The sequence below is a fragment of the Acanthaster planci genome, linkage group LG02 (genome assembly GCF_054643075.1).
Source record: "Acanthaster planci isolate LZ-2023a linkage group LG02, COTS_SCS, whole genome shotgun sequence".
NCBI lineage: Eukaryota > Metazoa > Echinodermata > Asteroidea > Valvatida > Acanthasteridae > Acanthaster > Acanthaster planci.
This window is the reverse complement of record NC_141778.1, coordinates 10,879,788-10,904,840: the sequence shown is the minus strand read 5'-3', so window position 1 is coordinate 10,904,840 and position 25,053 is coordinate 10,879,788. Positions and strand designations below refer to the sequence as shown.

At 42.6% G+C, this 25,053-nt stretch overlaps 3 protein-coding genes across 5 annotated transcripts in view; 1 reads left to right on the top strand and 2 right to left on the bottom strand.

The window, feature by feature from the left end:
- The window catches only part of ubr5 (ubiquitin protein ligase E3 component n-recognin 5), a 60,009-nt gene extending 56,044 nt beyond the window's left edge, over window positions 1-3,965 (bottom strand). Inside the window, exon 1 of one of the 2 annotated variants that reach the window (XM_022233036.2) lies at window positions 3,761-3,965. In XM_022233036.2, the coding sequence (XP_022088728.2) occupies window positions 3,761-3,822 (62 nt within the window). In that variant the 5' untranslated portion in view covers window positions 3,823-3,965. The remainder of the gene's footprint in view (window positions 1-3,760) is intronic. The other variant, XM_022233035.2, reaches the window with a different exon arrangement.
- A 2,133-nt stretch (window positions 3,966-6,098) lies between these two features.
- LOC110978291 (uncharacterized) lies at window positions 6,099-9,589 on the top strand. Its single transcript, XM_022233181.2, has 4 exons — window positions 6,099-6,470; window positions 6,598-6,727; window positions 7,242-7,361; window positions 7,661-9,589. The coding sequence occupies exons 2-4, from the start codon at window positions 6,606-6,608 to the stop codon at window positions 8,733-8,735; spliced, it is 1,317 nt and encodes a 438-aa protein (XP_022088873.2). The 5' UTR covers window positions 6,099-6,470; window positions 6,598-6,605; the 3' UTR covers window positions 8,736-9,589.
- Window positions 9,590-9,597: 8 nt separating this feature from the next.
- Window positions 9,598-24,978, bottom strand: naprt (nicotinate phosphoribosyltransferase). 2 transcript variants are annotated; one of them, XM_022233179.2, is made up of 14 exons: window positions 24,828-24,978; window positions 22,628-22,901; window positions 21,795-22,005; window positions 21,146-21,276; window positions 20,401-20,516; window positions 19,781-19,971; window positions 19,509-19,649; window positions 19,282-19,366; window positions 18,291-18,371; window positions 17,945-18,047; window positions 17,004-17,089; window positions 16,807-16,878; window positions 16,521-16,628; window positions 9,598-11,133 (listed from the first exon to the last, which is right to left on the bottom strand). In XM_022233179.2, the coding sequence occupies exons 2-14, from the start codon at window positions 22,896-22,898 to the stop codon at window positions 11,056-11,058; spliced, it is 1,674 nt and encodes a 557-aa protein (XP_022088871.2). In that variant the 5' UTR covers window positions 22,899-22,901; window positions 24,828-24,978; the 3' UTR covers window positions 9,598-11,055. The 2 variants fall into 2 exon arrangements, with proteins under 2 accessions (XP_022088871.2, XP_022088870.2); XM_022233178.2 differs by having other exon boundaries at window positions 24,735-24,959.
- Window positions 24,979-25,053: the final 75 nt, after the last annotated feature.

Genomic DNA, 25,053 nt, shown 5'->3' with positions numbered 1-25,053 from the left:
ACTCCGCTTTTGACTCGACAATCTGAATTCTCCCCACACTGCAAATCCACGTCCGCACCTCTCTTTTCCCTTCTCGCGCCCCTCTTTTCCCTTCTCGCACCCCTCTTTTCCCTTCTCGCACCCCTCTTTTGACTCGACAAAACTGAATACTCTGCACCCTCGAAATTCGCTCCTGTTCCCCGCTATTACCTTCTTGCACCCCTCTTTTCCCTTCTCGCACCCCTCTTTTGACTCGACAAAACTGAATACTCTGCACCCTCGAAATTCGCTCCTGTTCCCCGCTCTTACCTTCTCGCACCCCTCTTTTCCCTTCTTGCACCCCACTTTTTCCTTTTCACACCCCTCTCGTTTTCCATTCTCGCACCCCACTATTTCCTTTTTGCACCTCTCTTTTCCGCTCTCGCACTCCGCTTTTGACTCGACAATCTGAATTCTCCCCACACTGCAAATCCACGTCCACACCTCTCTTTTCCCTTCTCGCACCCCTCTTTTCCCTTCTCGCACCCCTCTTTTCCCTTCTCGCACCCCTCTTTTGACTCGACAAAACTGAATACTTTGCACCCTCGAAATTCGCTCCTGTTCCTCGCTATTACCTTCTCGCACCCCTTTTCACTTCTCGCACCCAACTTTTCCCTTCTCGCACCCCTCTTTTCCCTTCTCGCACCCAACTTTTCCCTTCTCTCACCCCTCTTTTCCCTTCTCGCACCTCGCTTTTCCCTTCTCGCACCCCACTTTTCCCTTCACGCACCCCTCTTTTCCGTTCTCGCACCCCTCTTTTGTCTCCACAAAATTGAATACTCCCGCACACTGCAAATTCGTTCCTGCATCCCCTTTTCCCTTTTCGCACCCCTCTTTTCCGTTATTGAACCCCGCTTTTTTCTCGACAATACTGAATACTCCCCACATGCAAATTCGCTCCTGCACCCCCTTTTCCCTTCTCGCATCCCACTTTTCCCTCCAAGCGGGGGAGGTTGGGGCACAGTCCACTGGGCACCATAGGAAAGCACACATGTACACGTAAACAAAGTGTAAACGTCATCATAGAGATCAGTACATAGGTCCATTCTCCGTGAAGGAAACAGCCAAGTGGGTATTCTCGACGGGCGGATCCAGCCCCATTAAAATACAGGAATACGATGGACAGGCCGGAACAAAACGGGGCCATGGAACCCTCACAAAAAATCAGCTCATACACATGAAAAACACCGGGGACATTTTGGTAAAGCAGTTCACATTGACTTCATTATTTCAGCACTGTCTTCAGGACAATTTTTACTGTGATTGTACACTTGTACAGTACATGGACATGTGTATGATTAGCCTGGTACGTGCCTAGTGGAAACCAGAAGGTGATCAACTGATAATATTCAGATGTCTCAACAGAATGAAAAACAAAGGACTAATGAAAGCCATCTAAAGATGTCCCCGAAGATGTTCCGAATAAAGAACGAAATTTTAAATCATCATGATTTTTATCAGTCTTTCTGGATTCTCATATTGAGTTGCCCAGTGGAATCAACAGAGTATACCTAGTTTGCAATGGTTCAGTTCCGTCATACAATACACTGTCCAGTTCAAAAATTGAAAGCCCACGCAGGCATATATTCTCGGGGAGCTGAGTTTTCAATATCGTTGCCTTAAAGCCAATTTAATAAGTGTGCACTACTCTATTCCGTTTTGCTACGACTTCCACCAGGCAGTTTGCAAATTTTCCCCACTGCACTGTTCTTTCTTTTTCCTTACTATTGCTGACTTTATGTTTTAATATTTGGGTGCTTGACAAACCCAGTCACCACATTGAAGGTCAGTGCAGTGGTAAATCACGAAACCACATGCTATCACAGCGCTCGTAAAACCCTGTGGTCATCCCGCTGTTTATGTGCTTGCAATTCTGGATCTTGAAGGGCACTGTGGGCGTGGAGCAAGGTGAGCATGTGCACTCTTATTGGCTACGTTCTGGCAATACACAAGCCATGGGCGCTGTTTCCTTATTGGTCCATTCTGGTTTGTACACGGACCATCGGTACCGATGGTCCGTGTACAATCAGTTTAATGTCGTTTCTATCGAGAGTGTCCGAGTAATGTACATGTAGCTTGCAAGCCTGAAGAAACCTGTACAGAGGAGATACATGTAATGAGAAGCAGTCACAGTTTTAGAGGTGGGAAGAAAACCCTTGAGGAATGTTCTGCGTCGAACCCACAAATCATGCCAATGACTGCACTTGCTCCGCATCTTGGCATGCTTGGCTTGACAATTTCCAGTGGCAGGGGATAACATCTTGTGTTGTATTTGTCCCAGCTATACATACACGGGGCAGCACATGTCGCGCGTCATGCCTGATGTGTGTTTCCAGGTCACAACAGCAACCAGGATGGCCCCACAATGAAAACAACGCCACCGAAAATGGTCGAGCCAAGATGTGGAGCAAGAACAGTCATTGGTGGGTTCGACGCATGCGCAAGTCTGATAAACATGAACGGAGCAACGATCAACGGGTGGAAGCAAGAACAGTCATTGGTGGGTTCGACACATGCGCAGTCTGATAAACATGAACGGAGCAACGGTCAACGGGTGGAAGCAAGAACAGTCATTGGTGGGTTCGACGCATGCGCAGTCTGATAAACATGAACGGAGCAACGGTCAACGGGTGGAAGCAAGAACAGTCATTGGTGGGTTCGACGCATGCGCAGTCTGATAAACAGGAACGGAGCAACGGTCAACGGGTGGAAGCAAGAACAGTCATTGGTGGGTTCGACGCATGCGCAGTCTGATAAACATGAACGGAGCAACGGTCAACGGGTGGAAGCGAGAAACTGGTGAGCAAAATTTGCATTTGTTTTCACAAATATCCTGTCTCACGCTCTGAAACTTGGTTATCCCACTTTTCAGGAGGTATAGATTAATTTAGGCAGGTTTGATGACAGTGGAAAATTTAATTTAATAGCTTTCTTACATCTGTCATGTCTATGAATCATTTCACCACAAAAATTCGATTCCAAAACCCCATATCAAAGTCACACGGAGTATAATGGAGTAGTGACTGGAAGTTCTCGAAGTAGTCTTCAGGTACATTAGCATACAGTTTGACCTGCAGAATACAGAAGATGGCTCCTTTGAGCTCGACAACAAGAGCGTTTCCGAATTGAAGGGGAAATTTCTCTTTTTTTCCCACATGTGTGTAAACCTTACTATCATGATTGGAATCTATGATTCTCATTTAATCCTTAGCCGGGAGCATTAGACAGTTGAAGGACCATTTGGAGATCAATTTGGAGGATTTCGATGTGGGGTACGAGCTACATGTATTTTGAGTGAAATGAATTAATTGAAACAAAAGTCTATGAAAGGTACTTGGACCCTACTATCGCTCGACCATGTCCAAATGTTTAAAAAAGCGATTTGTAGGGTCCAAGTTACTCGGTTATGCACCGAGCCGGGAATCGAACCCGGACCGCAGAGGTGGAAGGCGAAGAAAGAACTACATGTAGGCCTAGTTCTAGGCGAGGCCTAGCTGATTAGGCACTACACCAACCCGACTCCCCAGCATATTTTTTCACTAGCAGAACATAGAGATCAGTAAAGATGAAGGAGCAGATGGGATGTTTGCAGTACATGTACAACATCATGTACCACTCTAGGGCGCGCGATGCTGTGCAAGCTTAGCATGCGAAGTCGAGTCCCACCACAATGACGAACATGACGAACTAGAAATTCACGAAGCAAAGGAAAGCCTAGGTCTTCGGAAGTAGTAAATCCTACCTATCGTTTAGTTCATCCTCTGTTCCAGGAAGTGGGTGTACAACAAAGTGTACTGAAGCCATGTGGACACAGCAATTACCATTTATAACGAGAATAGAAGGAGATAAAAATTGCCTAAAAATTGCACTCCACGATGCCGACACATACGATCCTTTGACAACATCGAGACGAGTTCGACCATTAATTGAAAACTGGTACTCCTGTCTGGCGCCGGCTGCACGTGTTTAATAGGGTGATCCGTAAAAGAGGCATGGATTACCAGCGGAGTGCAACCTCGCACGTTAAACAAGTTCGCGGTCATCCACCGTCGATCCCAAAGGTAAAGTCCAACAGCAAGTGATCATGACTGCACTGTCGATGGATACAACCATCTGTGTGGAACAGTCTGTGACCTCTCAAGAGAGTAAGGCTAGGCAGCGCCGCCGGCCGGGCAAAGACTTGAAGTACTTTGAGATTTTATTGGTCCTCTCAAGCTGACTGTGTAAGTCTGAATGGTCAGACTTCCAAATGTCGCGAGCACATTTTTCCGATAGTATAACCACGGGTGACCCGCTGACGATTTTAAGAGGCAATCAATTAATCAGTGCATTTACGACTTTATGCTGTCGGTCCCGGTGATCAAAACTAGGCGTTTTTAACTTTATAATTTAATATGTAGGGCCTACATTTGGTTCCTTATTGGGACAGTTTCAATAGGGCCTACCCTAACCAACTACCTGGGGTCAAGTTCCGGTTTGGGCATCAGGTTCTACCCGGCCACCACTTGAACTTCTCTTCGCTTTCGTCAATAGGCAATCAGTTGCCAGCTGTGTTCGCTCAGCAAAGCGGTAAATCATGGCACCATACACACGTGACGTACACAAGTTGAGAACGGAGCATATGTGATTTGTTCCAAGTAGGCCTATTAATTTCCGAAAAAAACCTGTGAACTACGAACATCAATTGTAATTAATATCAGATATTTTAGTGATTATGTTTCGAACATGCTATTTTAATCTGTGTAATTTTCAAATTCAAGTTATCATTTAGTGGATTGCCAAATAGATCACGCTAGATTATTTGTTTATATATTTTTTTATAATCTGGACATATTGAATTAGATTTAAATTTGAATTAGTGTAGGCCTATCCGTCGTTCAAGTTGATCGATGATTCCTCGAATCTTGATCATTTACAAGTTTAGCTTTGGTCTTTACAAGCATTTTGTTAACTACACGACTGGGGGTCTTTTTGTCTGCCAGAGACCAAAGATTTCAAAACTAGAATATTGTTCGCGATCATGAGCAAATCATGGCTTCATTGTAATATGATAAATATATAATACTCCTCCTGATATGGCAACACAGTAAACGCCTTCTGTGATCAAGATTAGCATGGAGTTCAAGCTTCTCTAACTTTGCTTGTGCCAATTAACTCTTCAGTGCTACAGCGGTCTAAATGATACCTGGACATCAATAGACCTTATTCTAGGGGAGGTTATGTTTTAAGTTCCGTGAATTATCACATTGGAGACTATTTTGGTTTAAGATCTCACTTTCAGTTTTGTTTTTGTTTTATATGGGTTGTTTGTTTTGTGTTAATGTGGCTAAAAATATAATTCTTCACACACTTGGAATTATTCCAAAAAAAATATGGGATGAGTTACTATATTTCTGAACTTTAATTTTGTCGTTATTTTTACTCTGTGGATTCCAAAATGAATTTTTACCTAACTTTCAATTCAAGCTGGCCGACACATGAATGCAGTCTATTAATTGGTGTTTACTTCTTGTGCAATGCATGGACACTGCAAACCCTCGCATTTCTCATCGAGTCGAGTCTTTCGGGCTCCTGCCCCACCTATATGTAATGTGCACATGGACGGATCGTGAACCAACAAATTCAGAGTGGGAGAACTTGGTTTTTTAGAAGGCAAACAAATGGAAATTTTTCATGTGAGTGTTGATAGACGCGACAATAATCTTTCTGTCATAAAAAAAAAAGAAATCCTGTTTAGGGTATGAAGCGCCATGGCCCGGGCCCCAGGATCCGCCCCAATTGAGAAAAAAGGCCGGGGCATTGGAAAACGTACAAGCTTCATATTACACCAGTTCCAAAGGTGCGCTGAATTCCCAAACATGGCAATAACGCGCGCGTGCCACATGTTCGACCGGGTACGCAGTACGGCCCCCACGGGAGCCCGGTGCCCCGGCGCGCTGCGGTCTTTATGACATAGGCCTAACAAATCGCCCTTCTACCCGCACTACTTTACCAGCTCATGAGATGATCGCTTTACAGCATTTGATCTCCATGGAGATCAATGCTTGGATGTGAAACATTCGATCAATAAATACCTATTATCGAATAGTTTATGTGTAAACATTATTTCTTTTATAGCAATTAAAAATTTTATTCAGATTGGAAACCTTTTGTTGCTACGTACATGATAACGACTGTGCCCGATCATCGATCATTAGAAAAAAATAATGACTTGTGAATAATTTTTTTCAATCATATTTCCACCAACTACTCGGTCTAAAAGAAAGCAAGTTAGCAAGTAGTTCCGGGAAATCAACTCACTACGCGCATGGCAAGGCAAAAAGTAAACAAACCACGATTGTAAACACATGCAGCCTGACAATAATTTTTTGGTGATTTTCTCGTTGTGAATTTCGAGATAATTTTGGAAGTTTTGCGAGCCGTACTTGATACATTGAGAGATATCTCATATGGTGAGTTGGCATTTGTAAATTTTATTGCATTATACATTATGACCCCACTACTGGTAGACCTTTCAAGTTTCGAGGATTTGAGAAAATTAAGTGGGTTAAGATATATCAAATATTTCTACCATGGCAGAACCGACAATGGCCAGAAAGCATGAAATGAGCTCCAACACCGAGAATCAATCTGGAATAGACGCGACTTTTAGCCATCAGATAATTGGCATGAAGTGTGCTGTGATTGACAGGCGCCCGCCACCTGACATGTAAGAAATGAAAGCAACAATTTCACCAAAAACCAGTAGGCCTACTTGATATAAGACATACACTCTTGAAACAGACTCTCTGGACAAGCAACAGATAAAGCACAAGTAGGAAATAGACACAGTAGCTTTATAGAGCACATTGTAGAAAGGAAAGTGAAAACTGCCTCGAACTGATTCACATAGCAAAGTAAATACTTGTAAATCTAATGAGCAAGCACATACGACATAAAAAGATGAGACTTGTTCTTTGAGTGAAACTGCATGATTTCAAAAACTGACGGCAAACTACTTCAAAAATGAATGGTGTATTTCTAATAGGACCAATTATTCAAATAAACTGAAATCATCAGACCTTATCATGAATTTTCTCAGTGGATTGCAGAAAAAAAAATCTGTGCACAGTAGTTCACAGAATATTTGTTTTTAAAAGATATCCAAGCAGTTCGGTTGTGGGACCTGACTTTTACAGAAATGAGAATTTGAATGATTTGACTGTTTGCGTTTTTCCTTTCAGGAAAATGAAAAGAAAGAAGATGTCTGGGTTGAGGCGTGCTATCCAAGCTATCTTCAAGCCCAAAGACAAGACAGCTGATTCTCCTGATATAAACATATCCAATCCTGCTATTCCTTCAAGGTACCCTAGTACAACCAGTGCGAAAGTTTGCCAACAAAACACAAAACTGACTTTTTCTACAACTTTTTAATACAAATCCTACCTGTGTTTTTACCGCCTGAAGATAAAAGATCAGCTTACAAGACATTGTATCTTCCTTCCGATAGAAGCTCAGATATACTCAACTTAAGCTGCTAATAAGAAATGGGGAATCTTCCCTACATACCTACGGACTCTTCACCAAAAGTATACTGGTGTTATTTACCCCAAATAACTGTTGCAGATAAATTCATTACTTGGTCTGTTTTTTACCCTGAAAGATTGGAGAAAGAGGTGAATGAGGATGTTGCCACGGTAACAGAAGCCAATGAAGAAAGCTATTCCTCATCCCAGTGTTCTTCTGCCTCTACAAAGTCTCTGGAGACAGGCTCCTCACAATCTGCACCAGCTATCTCAACTCTCTCACCTCCTGAGAAAAACTTAACTCCCCATGCTAGAGCATCAAGGCCGACCAAGACTCCATCTGAAGGCAAAAGCAAGAAGTCTGGCTTTTACATGTACAATGGGCATCCATCATACCTGGGGAGTCGCTTGTACCAGTGTAGAGACGTCAAACCAGGACTGGATATTTTGGGACGATGGGTGGAGCTAGGCTGTGGCGAGACTGGAACCACACGTCTTGTCCACATCCCGTCTGAAAATGGCAAACTCGTCGCTGCAAAGATCATCCAAGGAGAGGACCCCGAGGTCCGATTTCACAAGGAACTTGATGCCCTCCACATTGTCAATGGCCATCCATCATTTCCACATCTGGTAGGCGTTATCCAACAGTCCCCACTCCGTTGTATCTTGGAGGAGTTCGTCGGCAATGACTTTATCCCCGAGAACACCACCTTGGAGGACGTCCTGAGGGACAAGAAGATCGCCGCATCAGAGATACCTTACAGCGACTGGGTCCAGATTGCCCAGGACATAGCTGACGGAATAAAACACCTCCATCAGCTGGAATACCTCCACATCAATCTCAAGCCAGAAAACATCCTGCTTTATGCCACAGACGGCAACTGGAAAGGCTGGCGAGCCAAGATCTGTGACCTAGGAGACTGCACCTTTATGAGGCTTGCTCCCAAGATCCACTCCACCCCAGAGATCCAAGCTGCAGCAGAGTCTGCTGCTAAGCCCTTCGTAGCACCTGAGGTGCTCCGAGGTGAGACCCCATACACAGTGGCCTCTGATATCTACGCTCTTGGAAGAGTACTCTCTGCGATCGGAAAGAAGACCAAAATCACCTTGCTCCAGCACATTGGCAAGAAGTGCTCCCGCAAGACTGCTGTCAAGCGCCCCGACATCGACAAGGTGTACAACATGCTGGAACGTCCTTCCACTCCCAAATAGACTAATGACAGTTGATGATTATGTGGAGATGGTTCCATCCAGAGAGTGGCAGGCAATAAAAGACAGTGCCAACTACATGTGGATCACATAAAAATTGGACACTTAAGTTCATCTGTTTGAAACCACATTGCTTTCCTCAAAGGCCAGGTCACTGATCTTGCTAAGTGCTTAAAGGCCTTCTTGCATATAATCCACTGAATGCCCACTCAAGTTTTACTAAAAAATAAACAGTAACTTGTACAGCAGAACTGTGGGCAGATGCCTTTTAAAAAATCACGTTGAAATGAGCTGGTAAAGATATATATATTATGACTTTCCAGGGCCTAATGTATTCCAGTAACTATCCTCCAAGATTCTTGCAATAATTGCATAACAATTACTTAACTAAGGAAAAAGGCACAACTCTACTATGCTGCCAAGAGAGCTGTCAGTCAGTATCAGTTTTAAACAATAAGAAGAAACATTATTTTGTTTTGTATTGCATTACCACAAATTACTTTCTGCTGGACAGAAAACATGAACATATTTCTAAATGCAATCCTTTGCAACACAAGGAGTTGTGCTTCTTCATGGGCCATGTCCCTGCTATTCTTTTTGGATGAAAACAATGCAATTATTAATTTTGATACAATTTGTAAATTTGACCAGTTACAAAATTTTGTATGGAATCACTGCCACAAATACTTCCGATTTGTAAAAGATGTTGCAGTACTAAGGACTCAACATTTCTAGTTATGAAATGATCATGAAAATTGTTGAAAACCAGATACTTTTTCAATAGAAATCACTCCTTGATAATTAAATATTCTGCTATTTATGAAATCTGAAAAAATAAAAGAACACATATCTGAAAATTCGAGAGTATGGTGCTAGTCAATATAATTATTGTCATGTCTCGCATGATGATTATTGTCAGTATTTAATATTAAAACATGATTGCTCTCTTATCAAATATACAAAGAATCCTTTCCGTTATAAACAAATATACTTATATATTTTACTCACCATTATGAAAAACTAAAATAAACATTCTATTCTAAATGCAGTGATGATTACTTTGGCCAGATTTTGGATAGTAAACAAAACAAAAGATAGCACATCCACAAATTGAGTTCTAGCTTCTGTTAGAAAAAAATCTCTCTCAGTCAACACTCAACTGAGCTGTGCTCATACAATTCATACGGTTGTCTTCATAGCTTAATTATGTGTGGAACTGCACAAATAATTTTGGGTTTATCTGCAATTAATTTCAGGTCATTTTGACAAATATACTAAGAACAAAAAGTGAAAGAGTCCAACTGTAATTTTTTCTCGATAAAAAGACACACAAGTCCTGTAATTGAAAGGTTATAACGAGAATTTCATCACTTTCATCAAAGTCGTTTCAAGATGAAGTTTGGTGCTTTTTTGTTAATTTGATTAAAAAAACAAGTTTCCGCCAGTGGTTTGGCATGTAGGTAAAAGCCACACCCAGATTTGGGAGTTTCACCATTAGCATGAATAAAAATAGAGAGTGAAAAATATTCCGGTCCATTTTGATCACCAGTACGAAGTCACTGCTTTTAAATTGTCCTGAGTAAAGTACTGCAATTAATGCATTTCATCCCATAACTGCTTCTATTGACCCACTCACCTTTTTTAACTACATATGTATTACATTGAAAGTTCCCTGCCTTTCACCTGGTCTGATAGCATGCTTTAGTTAAATACATTTACATTGTATCAAAACAGCGTTCTATTTAGATCTCCCAATTTATAAGCTCAGAGATCAAAAGTACATTTTTTTTGGTCAAATAGATTGAAAAGTCGGTAAGATTTTGCCAAGATCCACTTGCCTTTCTAACAGTACTTTTAAACTCATTTCATAATTTGAACCTAAAATGACAAAGATCCAACATATCTTTCCAAACGCAAATTTGATTTTTCAACCGTCAGTTATAAAACATATTTCAATTGTATTTCTTAAAAACATTTTAGAATTTCATATAAACTTCAAATCTTTCTGTTCTAATGCGTGCATGTGTATACAATTTTACAATGTACTTTAAATGGCAACACAATTTAATGTCACATTCAAGAATGCAGCATAATTAAAAAAATATTGTGATATCTTTTCAGTACTACAAACAAACAACTATCACATTTTAGTTGCCTTCCTGATTATCTTTCACCTCATCTTTCTCCCATTCCTAGTCAGGTGTACTTGACATCTTGTCCCAGTTATCTGAGTACTTTTCATGGAATATAGCACTGTTTGTGAAATTCTTCCAGATTAGTGGGATTCTACATGGCAGTTCAATGATCTAGTCTGGGAGCTGCCTCAGCTGAGTTGACCAATAGGCAGGCTCTCCTGCCAAAGGTCATGCAGGAAATGGTAGAGATTGGTTGTGACTGACACCTGAGGGCAATATAGAAGGAACAAACAAAAGACAGGAATTTCAAACTTGGTTGGAATTCATGTCGACAATACTGTACTCCTGTTCATCAAAATTCATCTCAAGTCGTCACAGGTCCATCATAGACAACTGATATGAAGTAACTTCACAAGGTATTCATCCCATGTTGTTTGTAAATGGTCTTGTAAAAGGACTCAAGATTTCTCGGTTGCCAGAGCTGTAAACAGTTGAACCTCATTAGAGGTTGTTGGTGTAATGTACTCGTGTACTCAGGCGTAGATTCAGAGGCAGTGCTTTATTGTGCGTTCCACACACGGCATGTAAGTACATGTCCGGGAGCCTCAAAATGCCATATATGACATCTCCCTTTTTTTATCAAAAAACAAACAGTAGTAAACAGTAACGTTATATCTAGAACTTTAAACTGTGGAAACCTTTCCGGCAAACACCTAAATTGAGAAGTAACATCTGCAATTCAACCAAAAACATGTATGGGCTGTGGTAATGTGACAATCTATCAACGAGCCGAGTTGTTCTGGATGAGATGCACTATAAACAACTATACATGCATGTATGCTTACGTTTGTGGTGGAGCTTGGGATTGGGTATTATATTGTGTGATCTATTTCAAAGCACATATAACTGTTTATGAAAGGCTTAGATTGGAGTGTTAAAGTCCAGTTCACGAGTCCATGCGGGTAGGTGGCTGGACAATTTGTCCACTTCTGGTGACATAGGGTGGCTTTGAGGGCTGACGTCTTGAGGTGCTGGTTGTGGACTCAGGTCAGGTTTATGGGTCTGGTGAGGGGTACCTGTAGTCATCTTGGGTTTCAGCAAAGGTTCGGGCTCAGGGTCTGGGATGACTGCCAGTGGTGGTTGTTGGTTTGCCACGTGGGTGAAGAGATGAAGATGTCATTGATTGCGTCGGTATTTGCACCCTCAGTACTCCACTATGTATGATCGTGGGGATTCGTGATGATCTACCACAGTGGCAGGAACCCACTGCTTGGCACCTGGAAATGGTGCCATCCTAACGGCATCTCCAGACTTCAGTGGCGGTAAGTCATGTGCCTTTTGGTTGAAGTAGTGTTCCTGTTTGCCCTTGGCTTGTGCAAGGCGGCGCTGTATGTCTGATGCCTTGTGTGTCTTAGGACGAAGTAGGGTGTGTGCAACAGGTAGCTTGTTTCGAGGTCTGCGACTCATAAGGAGTTGAGCAGGCGAGAGATCACAGCTTGCGAGCGGGGTCGTACAGTAGTCAAGCAACTCTAGATGTCTGTCACTAGTTTTCTTCCACAAGCGCTTGACCGTCTGAATGGCATGCTCACCTTCCCCATTGGACTGAGGATGAAGAGGTGAGGCGGTGACATGGATGATCTGGTAGTCCTTGCAGAATGTGTCAAAAACAACGGATGAGTATTGTGGACCATTGTCAGTGCGCAGCTTCTCAAGAATGCCATGACAGCTAAATTGAGACTTCAAGGCTTGTATGACTACTGCGCTGTTGCTGTCTGTAAGCTTGTCGACTTCGATGAATTTGGAGAAGTAGTCTACGATTAGAAGATACTGGTGGCCTTTGAACTGGAATATGTCAAATCCCAGCTCAATCTAAGGGAGATCAGGTACCTTTGTGGGTTTGAGTGTCTTGGAAGGCTGCTGATTCTGGTGCTTGCTGCAAACTCTGCAATCTGCAACAATGTCCTCTATCTGATGAGTCATTCCGGGCCAGAACATGGCTTCACAGGCTCTCTGCTTGCATTTGGCTATACCCATATTTGATTCATGGATCAGGGCAAGCATGTCCTTCCTCATGCTGGGTGGGACAACAATTCTCATGCCTTGTAGACGACTCCATCTGAGAATGCGAGCTCATCTCTGGTGTTCCAGTACTCGCGAACGGCATGTGGTGTCTCCTGTTTGGTATCGGGCCAGTCTTTCCAGATCATTGTGGATAGCTCATTCAGTTCGTCTGCAGTTTTCTGCTGGAACTCATTGTAGCATGTTGGTGTTACTGAGATGTAGTCTCCCATGTTGACGATGACTGGCTTGATGACAGGTTCTGTGTCTGGCAGGTTAGCTCTGCTGAGTAGGTCTCCGAGCCAGATCTCTTTTCTGGGCTTGTATGTGACGAACAAGTCATATGGTTGTAGTTTAAGGAGCATGGACTGCAACCTCATTGGAGCTGACAGGAGAGATTTGGAGAAGATTGCTTGAAGTGGACTGTGGTCACTCTCAACCGTCACGGTCTTGCCAAAGACGTAATGATGGAATTTCTCGCAAGAGTGGGCAATTGCAAGCATTTCCTTCTCTATGTGAGCATATTTCATTTCTGTTGGTGTCATGGCTCTGGAAGTGTATGCTATTGGCTTGCCTTCTTGGAGTAGAACTCCACCAAGAGCATAGCTACTGGCGTCATATTGTATTGTTATCTCTTTGTGGACATCATAGTATGCCAGAACTGGAGCTGCACTGCAAAGCTCTTTGAGTTTGGCAAAGCTTTGCTGCTGTGGTTTGTCCCAGTGGAACTTCACGTCTTTCTTCATCATTTGACGAAGTGGCTGATCAACCTCACTGAGGTTTGGGATGAACTTTGCCAATTACTGGATGCAGCCAAGAAATGTTTGGACGTCCTCTTTTGGGGACTCGGGCATCTCTCTCATCGCTTTGACCTTATCAGGGTCAGGCTTCAATCCACTGGCAGTGACAAGGTGACCAACATACTTTACTTGTGTCTGTCTGACATGGCACTTGTCAAAATTGAGCTTCAAGTTCCACTTGGTTGCTCTGGTGACAACAGCTTTCATGATCTGATTGTGGGTTTTTTGATTCTTGCCTGCAATCAGGATGTCATCTATAATGGCACGTGCGCCATCTACACCCTCCAGCATGGTGTCTATGGCTCGTTGGAAGATTTCCTGTGCACTCTTTATGCCAAATGGAAGACGTAGCCATCTGAAACGGCCAATGGGCGTATTAAATGGCGTCAGAAGGCTTGACTTGTAATCAAGCTCAATCTGCAGGAAGCCGGACTTGGCGTCTATAACTGAGAAAACTTTGGCATCTGGCATAGATGCCAGTACTTCTTCGACAGATGGGACTGAGTAGTGTTCTCGACGGATCGCCTTATTGAGATCCTTTGGGTCGGAACAGATTCTCACCTTCCCATTTTTAACCATGACGACCATGGAACTCACCCAATCTGTTGGTTCCCTGACTTTCATGATATGTTTGTCACCCTCCATTTCCTGTAGCTTCCCGACAATCTTTGGCATGAGGCCCTGTGGCTGGCATCTGGGGCCATGCACTACTGGCTTAACTGATGGGTCAATCTTCAAGGAATATTTTCCTGGAAGAGTACCAGTGGTCGTCTTAAGCTCGGGGTACTGCTCCGGCCCATAGACTCTGTCTTTGAGTCTAAGTTGCTTGCTGGCATCTCCACTGAGAAGTAGTGGTTTGCTTTCTGCCTGTACGACGTAGTATGGCACATCGATGCACACATTTTTGTGGCATGTAGGCAGCGTGTGCGCCCTTCCACTTTCAGTTGCTGGTGTATGACTCAAACTTGCAGTCACTTGGGCTCAGCTCTTTTGTGCCTTCAAGTGTTTGGTAGATGTGGAGTGGCATAATGGACTGCGCTGCTCCAGGGTCAATCTGCACCTCTATTTTTCTGTTGTTGATCGAGACTTGTTCGTACCACTCTTTTGAGTCTGATTCATCATCTAATGCATTGATGAGGTGAGTGTATTCTTCCTTTGAAGAAAACTCATCACATTCTGTTGTTCCTTGGGCTGCGGCACCTTCCATACTGTGTGCTGCAAGGCACTTTCGGCACACTGATGCAAAGTGATTAGGCCCGTTGCAAAAGTCACAGGTTTGGTTTTTTGCGGGGCATTTTCGGGGGTCTGCTTGATATCCGCATATGTGGCATTTCTTTGCAGGACCAGCTTTGGCCTCTGATCGCCTGGACTTTGTTTGGTTTGAACTGCCCTTCTCATGGCTAAGCCTTTGCTGTGGGTGTGATTTAGCACGACTAATTTTTTTGGAGCGATTCGCTGACTTTATCACATTGACTTTGCGATCTTCTTCTTTGTTTATTTCCTTCAGGTTCTGTTATGAAGTTTCGTAGTTTTGACCAATCTTGATGGCCATGGCAAGTGTCAGCTTGTCTCCTTTCTCCAGGCATTTCTCTTGAACCGCATGATTTAGTACCCACAGGACTATGGCATCTCGAATCATGTGTTCTTCATCGTCGTACCCACAGTCTTTCACTAGCACTCACAGGTCAACGACAAAGCTGTCAAATTTTTCCCGTTCTAGTTGAAATTTATAGTGGCACGAATTTGATTTTTTCGTGGGGCCACATATTTCTCAAACTTGGCACAAACTGCCTCTAGCTTGTCACACTCATCTGGAGTTTCCACTTGAAAGTTGTGTAGACTTCCCTTCCTTTGTCTCCGACGTAGGTCGTGAAGTAATTGACCTTTTTTACCTCTGACTTTTGAGCTAGGGGACCCTTGAATGTGAATGTGCAATGCTGACCAGTTCATGCACAGTTTTTGTGTCAATTTTCACATGTCTCTTATCGGCTTCCGTAGTTTCGTTGACGAACGTAGGGCAAGTGCAGCTTTTTTTTTTGGAACACCAAATCTGATCACTTTAACAGCAATTCTCCTTATGACAGTGTTACCATCAGCTTCGGAGGTTCTTGGTGACAGTTTCTTTGTGTGTCGAAACAGTCTTACGAGAGATCGTTCCACTGTAACGATGTGTGATATTTTATCACGAAACTGATTCGGTCCTTCAGCAATGTACTCGTTGCCGTGTGGTCGGTGTGCAAAATTCGGCCTTTTTATTTATGAGTTTGAGTGACCGTAGTCTGAGGTACTCACTCATTCACCGACTTCTGAGACGTTGCTTTCTTACTGCTAAATGAGTTCTGGTCAATTGCCTTTCTCATTTTGCTCAGTTTGGGACTCCCCACTTCTGACGCCATGTAATGTACTCGTGTACTCAGGCGTAGGTTCAGAGGCAGTGCTTATTGTGCGTTCCAGACACGGCATGTTAATACATGTACGGGAGCCTCAAAATGCCATATATGACAGTTGGGACCTTGTGTGGATTACTTGGTAGGAACCTTGTATTATCAGGAACCAAAACAATAAAGATAAAAGGATTAAGACCTCAAACCTTCCTTGTTATGAGCAGAATGTGTATTAAACATGCTCTTATTAACAATGTTCAACTATAAATGACCTTCGATGTGTATCTGTGCTGAGAGTTTATTATCGGCCACCTGCTGACGCGATTAAAAACTGGAAAAGTAGTCTGTTTTTTCCCTAGTGCAAGATACCATTCCTGCAGCAATAGCCTTAGGTAGTGACTTCACACAAACCTTGTAAGGAGTAGGATTGAGTTCACGTTTGACATCGGACCGAAGTGCTTGCATGCCCTGTTTGACGTTGTCACGGATCTCTGACAGAGTCGGTAATGCCTGACAAATCTGGAAATGTATAGAGTGGGGAAAATTGTTTCAAGATGGTTTAAGGAACTGTGTGCTGAATGGGCCAGGTACAAAACTTTAGCCAATGAACAACTATACAAATTACTTATAATTGATTAGCTTCCAATGATTTAAATTTAAATGAACTTCAGTTTTCCAAAGCTACTCATTTTCTTACTTCTCCATCTTTCATGTACAGCTTGTGCAGTTTCTCTACTTTGGATGGTTGGACATTTACTCTTCTCAGTGCCTGTAGTCATAAGTTAAATCAACAGGATTATACATTTAACTCAAATTTGATTTACATTTCTATACGAGTCTACAGAGGAGTTTTTGCAAGCTACAAGAAGCAATGAAACAATTCTAAATACCTACCTCAAATGGATGACGACAAAGTACAACTTTCTGCTCCTCAGGTTGTGGCTCCGAGGACTGGGCCATTAGATCCGCAATAGCTAAGCCTGTGTGATAAGTTTCAATTGAGAATGAAAAAGTTTCAAAGTTGATAAGATCCTAGACTTGACTCAAGTCAGGATCTTCCGTGACCTTGTCTGTGTTCATGCTTTGGAAATGGAGGCTGTGCGTTGTTTCTTGCTTCGCACCCTCTTGTGTCCACTTATTACTTAGAGTTCAGAAATCCAGACTTGACGAATCTGCCAGCCATTTGTACACAGTGAATCAGCTCATCTACCAAAACATGTAGCAGCCAATCAAATTGCTGGACTTGTTTTTACATCGTTCATACCTCTGTTATAATGAACTAATCTACAAGTCTGACTACTTTGAGTGGTAGAATTTCCAAGTCTGACTACTTTGATTGGTGGAAATTCTGTATACATTACGCAAGATCAAGTCTTTCATATGCAATTATGAATAACTATATAATTATGAACAAGAGGGGGTCTGATTGGCTTAGGTCAGACTTACTGACTGGTGACACACGTACAATCTTTGATGTTGATGCTGGATATTGCAGAAAAGCTGTCAAATGAGGGCGCCTTATAAGAAGTTATGCATGTACTGTGTTTGTGAAGGGATGGCTGACTGGGGAAGAGCAACATATGAGAAGTCTGACTTGATTCAAGTCTAATAAGATCCAATTGCTTGAGAGATTGGGGCCCTCAACAAATTTCACACAAATGGAACTCAACAGGCACTGTTGACATGCTTGGACCAGAATACATTAGCATCAGGCATGTCAGGGTGTCAAACGGGGGTGTTCTGGGTTCAGGTTTCATGCGCTCATCAAGGCCTGAAGTTTAAGCTTCGATTACAAATCGACCTCTCTAAAAGGCTTGAAGGACTGCTGTACCAACCGTCTGCTCCATAGAGACGGAATGCCGTCTTTCTGCCAGGAATGGTGACTTTGTCAACGTCATGGCTCAGTTTGATGCATGGGTTGTTGTCTATCTGGACCAACTGCAAAGCAGTAAATGAGAGACATGTCAAGTCCTGAGGAGTTTGTCGCCTTTACAAAATAAGAATCTCCCATTCAAGTCCTCGCTGCCCTTGCCATTGGTTGCTATCTTCTTAATGACCTTGTTATGAATACACAATTACTTTTCCACTATCTTTTAGTCGTTCTCTACAATCATTTACCAGTGTGATCATCCCAGATGTCTCTTCTGCGCAGGTGTCCCACTACAATTACCTTTTCCTCACCTTAAAGACACACCCTAGTGCTGGCTGCTTCTGACATGTCACAAGGTGGGTTCCGATTCCAAAGGCGTCAATTGCGTGGCCCTGAACGAAGGTAGAAATTTCACAAATCTATTTTTTGGTTTGAGAACACAACCCTTCAAAAAAATAACGGACGACTGACAACTCTGCAAAAGTAGAAGTCAATAACAATTAACAAATGTCTTGTTTTCTAATGCATCAGTGAAAAGAAAAGTACCATTTGATTGGCTAAAAACAGATGAGCAATTGTCACTTACCACTGTTAAATTCAAGTCCAGGAACTTAGAGGCTCAGCAAGGCTGAGTCCAAATCTTGGGTCTCCAAGGCCAAGACCGAGTCAATGCCATTCAAAGCCAAGGCCAGTTATTACACATGCATGATAACACCACTCTACACGATTGAAGGTGATTTTCTCTATTTTTAGCAACGCTTGCTGGCACACAAAATTCATACAGATTCACAAAAGAACCTGTGTGTACATGACAAGACAATAATTATCCCTACTCGTTTCATGCAAGAAAAAATAACCAAGCGCTATGCATCATAAATTAGTTACTTTCGGTATAATATTGTGAACAACCTTGTCAACAAATTTGAATGGGTGTAATTATTTCTCGTTTGGCAGGTGTTGCAAAGCTCAGTTTTTAAAAAACCTTTGGGAAAAGTAAACACTAGGAATATCAAGTCAAACGGGTGGCCTCCAACCAACCTCGACTGATTCGTTGAGTCCAGAGGGTGCTAAGGCTCAGGCCAAGACTGAGTCATTATATAGCAAAGCTGAGGCCAAGACCAAGGCTTTCAGACAAAGGCCTTAAGGCCTCCCAAACTGTCACTCCATAGATTCCCTTTACATGTATTTTTACAGAATAAATATTACATTTTGAAGAAATCTTTTCCTTCAGGTAGTAAAAGGCTCCGATGTGCCTCTGTGAATGCTTTTAACATAGTATTTTGAGTTCCAATTCAAACTGACCTGTTGCTGGAGTGATAGTAAGGTATCCTCATTGATGTCATTACTCGCAACGATTGTCAGATCTTGGAACCATGGTAACCCGAATCTGAAATTCAAGGTTAAACCAACTGCCAAGTTTACAACACAGCCCCAAAGGTCTGAGTCTCCATGTGCGAACTTCATGAGCAAAGTTATAAAAGGGTGAAACAAAACAGGATTTTGAAGGATGAAAGAATAAAGCTACTCACTTGTGAGCAACTTTCTGGAAAATTTTCCTGATCTCTAGAGACTGGTAGGCCAAGTCTCCACTGTCAATGCGTATCCCGGTGGCTCTATACCCAACGTCATGGAGGGCAAGTGAGACAGCACAGAAGTTGGCTATTCCACTTCTGTAAAATTACAAAGGAAGAATGAAAAACTAGCTGGGTATACTACAGGGTCGGAAAATTCAATCGGTGGAGCAATGGTAATGCATTTGGAATGTCAATGGCTCGAATCCAGTTCTACCCAATCGACTTACTTGAGCACATCATAGGTGTCTACCAGCATCAGGAAGGAGTCTGGAAATGCCACAGCATACGCAATAAATGAGGCCAGCTCTCCAGCGTTTGTATCTCTCAGGCCTAGCAACTGGCAGACTCTGTCTAGCCAGACTAGGGAGCTGGCAGCGAGATCGACTGGGTCCCTGGTCGAGTCTTTAGGTAGCAGCATCTGTAGCAGAAGCCATCAACACTATTCAGTGCAAGAGATCTTCCACATCTACTTGTGGACAGTAAGTTTCAAAGTTTGCAACAGCAAAATGCAAGCAGTCCATGACTGAAGTACAGCAAAAGCAAGGTCTGTCAAGCACCACAAATAATCATAGTTTGTCTGACTACAAGAAATAATCAACAGTGGTTGGACTAGTCTATTCATGTATTCGGGACAAGCTTTCTAAGCTGGAGAGCCAGGATTCTGAGTTGCCATGTTCGCATCTGACAAGAAGAAGATATATTCACACTTACATTAGCGAGGTGTGTCATGGATGAACCATAAGTTGACAAATGGTCACCCAATTCATCTAAAAAACTTCAAAACGTACAGCTGGAAGTCCTGATCATGCAGTTTTTCTTGATATGCTAGGATAAAGAAAATGCTTACCTTGTTTTCCAGGTCATCAAGGCTACGGTAGGCCATGACCAAGGCATGTGCGTTAGTTCCTCGAAGTGGAATGTTGTATAACTTCCCTGCTAAGACATTACTTGTGGCGTCAAACCCTGCCACAAAAGCAAGAAAACATGACAATCACTGTTGTTGAACTTGAAACGATGCACAAAACAGTTTATCTTTGAGTGTCATATTTGGCATTTGGCAAAGTACACGTAGGGTGCCCAATCCATCAGCAAAGACCCAAAATATATGAAAAGATTTGAAGCGTGCTCATCAGGGGTTAGCCTGGAACTGTTGCTCACCAAAGCATAACCACTTTTCTTCATGGGCTTAATTAGCAGAGAAAGGATAACAAGAAATATGTCCTTGTTTTTGGGTGGAAGCCGTATTTCAATAGAAAAGCTAAACAACAAAGAAAACACAGGTAGATGGTCATCAATCTGAACTGCACCTTCCGGTCATTTATTTATGAATACCCTTTCAATACAGTTTTCCACCATCCAACACCGTGCATTTATACCTACATGCATTGTTGGGAGAAAAAAAATAAAAACACATTGTAGCAAAGGAAAAAAGGAGGCCAGTGAGGAAAAGGGAAACAGGTGCTGATGAGATACTAGTCTTTTTGTTGGACTGATGATTTCAGAGCATTTGAGGACTCAGAATAAGACCTAAATAAAAATGGCCAGAGATTCTCCAATGTACATGTAGGGAATCAAAGACCAATCTACATCACCTCCAATGTAGCTGTATTTGCTGGCTGAAAGACCTCCATCAGGCCCTTGTGCCCGACGCAGGCCAAACTCCAGCAGACGCTTGTTGGGTCCAGTAGCCAGGCGAAATCTTGCTGCATTGGTTGCTACCAAACTGGATAAAGCAAGACTTGAATTAAGCAAACTACTCACAAAAAGAAGAATATATGGTTTAAAAGCAGCAATTACATGTACAGTAATATGTTGCTTACACACTGATTGCCAAACTGTGCATGAATTATTATATAACTATGTTTATACTGATAAATATTGATTAAAATATCTCAAGCAAAGCAAGAATAAAAAAATAAAAATGTCAACAGACAGAAGCAATAAGATCCATAATTCCTGGTTTGTGACTGGAAATTAAATTTTTGGGAAAAGTTCTTTTGTCACTATTCTGGCAACGTGGATCAACTGAAAAACCAACTATAGTGCATGGGGGGAATTTCCAATCCACACAATGCAAGTTCTTTCTTTGTTCACATTATAAAAAACTTTTTTTAATTTTCAAATGATGCATGCCCCATTGAGTGACCTCTAAAAGTGGGAAGTGCACATTAAATTTGCATCTTCAGATGCCCCCTACCCTCCAGAAATCACTGCTCAGAGGCATCCGATCTTCTAACGAACCTGGCATAGTTGATAAGGTTCAAGAGTGTGGTCTCCAGCAGTTGTACCAGCGGCAGGGGTCCCTCGATTCTCAGCAGAGGCACCCTAGGGAAGACCACTGAGCCCTCATTGAAAGCGTACACCTCAACTGTTGAGCAGTCTAACCTGGACAAGTAGTCAAAGAAGTCCACTTCGGTGGTGGGCGGCAGCACAGTGCGTAAAAATGCAATGTCTGTGGAGTTGAGAAAAATAAACAAGCTCTATAATATGAAGGGACACGTTGGCTAACTGTTGTAGAAATTTTGTACTTTCCGAAACTGCTGTCTGTGGACAAATCAGCCACACGTTAGTGGTTACATGAAGATCCATCCCTTTTTATTGCTATTTCCAAGTTGGCATTCCTGTGTTAAATGAATACATGTCGATCTACCTGAAAGCTTATCAAGGATAAAATAGGAGTATTTTGGGTTAGCTATATAATGCCCTGATGAAAGGTTGGACATTTCAACCAGAGGAATTGATACATGTACATGTATAATCTCAAAAATAAACTAAAAGAACTTCCATGGGAATGATCCTTTGATCATTGCCTAGATTACACGAAACTGTCACAAAAGATTGACTGGTAAGCTTGTTTTGTCCTTCCCAAACAATTCAGCCATTGCATTATGGGGTATGTTGTGTCTTCTGGATACCTGTGGGCAACTCTGGACACCCCTTTCTGTTATGAAATGTGCAAGTGAAATCTACAAGTACAAAATCTCAGCAGCTTGGTCCTTCAATTTAAGGAAAACATGGCCACCAAGTTATTGACTCCTGGCAAAGACCAAGCCCCCCCATCATGAATAGCCTACCAGATTCTGTGAACCGGAAATTCTTCAAGAACCTCAGGCACTCCTCGAGGCCAGCAAAGATGGTAAACTCGCCCCGGAAGGGGTTCTTGCGGAAGAACAGATCAAAGATGGCTCGGCTGTCCATCCGTCCACTCTTCCAGTAGGCATAGGCCATGGTGACCTGGTACAGGTCGGTCAGCAAGGCCTGGATAATCCCATTGGATTCCTGACCTGACTCCAAGACAGTGGCATTGTTGTTGATGTTGGACGAGCTGTGCTGGTTCAAGGCCATAGTCTACAGAAAATAAAAATCAATGTCTATCAAAATGTCCAGATGGAGACTACATTTACATGTATAAGCAACTTTCAAATTATCAAAAATTGATTTGTGGCATTTGTTAATTGTTTTCATCATCATCATTACTGCATGAAATGACCTATCTGCATGTACACAGCAGCGGATAGGAACATGCTACATACTGATCAAGGGAATTCTCTCTCTCTCGCTCTACAATGGACAACTCACCAAGGACAGTGAATTCCACATGCAGGAAACTGTGACTCACTTACATGATTTATACATCATGTACATGTTTTGGGTAAATTAGTGATGAAACTGATGATAAGGATGATTTCCTCGACCGTTTTCTTCTTTGAGTAACTCACCATGCTCACATAATTATGGACATAATACACCTCACACTCACATTAGCCTATGAATGCAGTGCATAATACATGGAAAGAGTTCCATATACAACACTTGATGCCCCTTGTCTCCAAAAATCTAAGTACCTAAGTGTTTTCTAAGTAAATGCTTCAAGGACAAGCAAGATCCCAAGGCAAGACCCAAAGTATACAAGATCCCTTTTGAATGCAGCAAAGTATACAAAGGGGAGACTGGCAAAAATTTCAAGATTAAATGAAACATAATTGAGGCCCATAGCGGACAAGGCGAGTTTGAAAAGTCATCCATGGTTAAGCATTCGCACTCCGAAGACCACATCAACTGGCAGCAGGCTGAATAAATAACAGCACTGGTACCCACACCGCATAAGAGAGGCCATAGAAATCTTCATGCACAGAACGGTCCTTCAAGACAAAGAACTCACCACCAGTGACATCTTGTGTCCCATCCCTGGCAGTCCGCCCAGTGGGTCATCTATACCCAAGGGCATCCCAGCACCCTTCCCAAAGTACAGTATAGCTCACCATGCCTAATGTATTGATCTAATTTCACAAACAATAGGATCAGCATCATTGCCCAAGGTTGTACTCTTTTGCACATATGATGCACAATGTGTGGCAAAGGTGGCCCCACAGTTGTGTAGGAATCTTTGGAATTCCTTTCAGATTTTCAGGGGGGTGCAGTAGGCACAATAGCCTTAAGGTATATAGCTTACACATCACATTAGGGGGGTTCCCCTTTGCCACAGATTGCGTTGGGTATCCTTTTGCAGGTCGACCTCTTTTGAGGGGGTCCCGAAGTTTACAAATGCCTAGTAACACTGCAGAGCCAGGATCCAGAAACCAAGGCTGCACTCCAGTGAGCACCAATAGGCTCCATTCCAACATGATCATGATGATTCAGCGCAGTTATCCCCCTCCTGCGACCCTTCATACACTTCACCTCCAGCATTCACCTGCTGACGGGCAGCGCATACTGCCTGAAACGTACATGTAGCTCAATTGAGTGGAGCGTTAGTACTCTTCTTTTTAAAAATTTTGTATTGGATCGGTCTTCCGAAAAAGAGGAGTTGGCCTACTACCGCTCCACTCAGTGGAGCTACCCAAAACATAGAGTTACTAGTTCTACTCAGAACCAACACTTACGAATAGAGATGGTTATGATGGTGTAACCGTAAACCTAACTAATTGATTTACGTTTTAGGATATGTTATCACTTTCTGATGGCTGATGTAACATTTTAAGGGAAAAATTAGTGTCATCTGTACTCCATATAGGGCCTGTGGAACTCTTTCCCAATCGACCACTCCACTCATTCATGGTGCTCATCTGCTCATCAATGACCAATTCATTCCCAACAAACATGACAAAGGACTGACATGACTGAGAGATCATACTGTTGTTGAAGTGCATGATGAATGAATACTCAGAATAGTATTCTTACCATGATTACACCAACTTTAAAAATCACTTGTTTCTGGCATAGTTTTACCCTAAAACTCCTCCCACCCATAAATTTGGCCGATCAAAAACTTACGCCTATGCAAAATCTGTGTCTGACGAAAATGATGAGTGAAACGCCTTCCCGAACGTGTATCCGCTCAAGTTTCTGTACAAGTTACACACAACGAGGCATCCGCCGTGTTTTCCAATTCCATGCAATGTTTACCTTGGAAAAGTCGGGCAGCTCAGTCAGTTTACCTGAGAATACCCTACAAAGCACATGCAGACGCCTGGGAAGAGGACACGTAGTCCAATTTACT

Bases quoted from the DNA above. Each gene is read 5' to 3' on its own strand.
- LOC110978291 (XM_022233181.2), top strand. From the start codon at position 6,606: ATGGCCAGAAAGCATGAAATGAGCTCCAACACCGAGAATCAATCTGGA. The intron at 6,728-7,241 runs GTAAGAAATGAA...TTTTCCTTTCAG, and splicing joins AGGCGCCCGCCACCTGACAT to GAAAATGAAAAGAAAGAAGA. The intron at 7,362-7,660 runs GTACCCTAGTAC...TTACCCTGAAAG, and splicing joins AATCCTGCTATTCCTTCAAG to ATTGGAGAAAGAGGTGAATG.
- naprt (XM_022233178.2), bottom strand. From the start codon at position 24,803: ATGGGTGGGAGGAGTTTTAGGGTAAAACTATGCCAGAAACAAGTGATT. The intron at 22,902-24,734 runs GTAAGAATACTA...TATTTTCTGTAG, and splicing joins TTAAAGTTGGTGTAATCATG to ACTATGGCCTTGAACCAGCA. The intron at 16,879-17,003 runs GTAGGTATTTAG...TTATGACTACAG, and splicing joins TTTGTCGTCATCCATTTGAG to GCACTGAGAAGAGTAAATGT.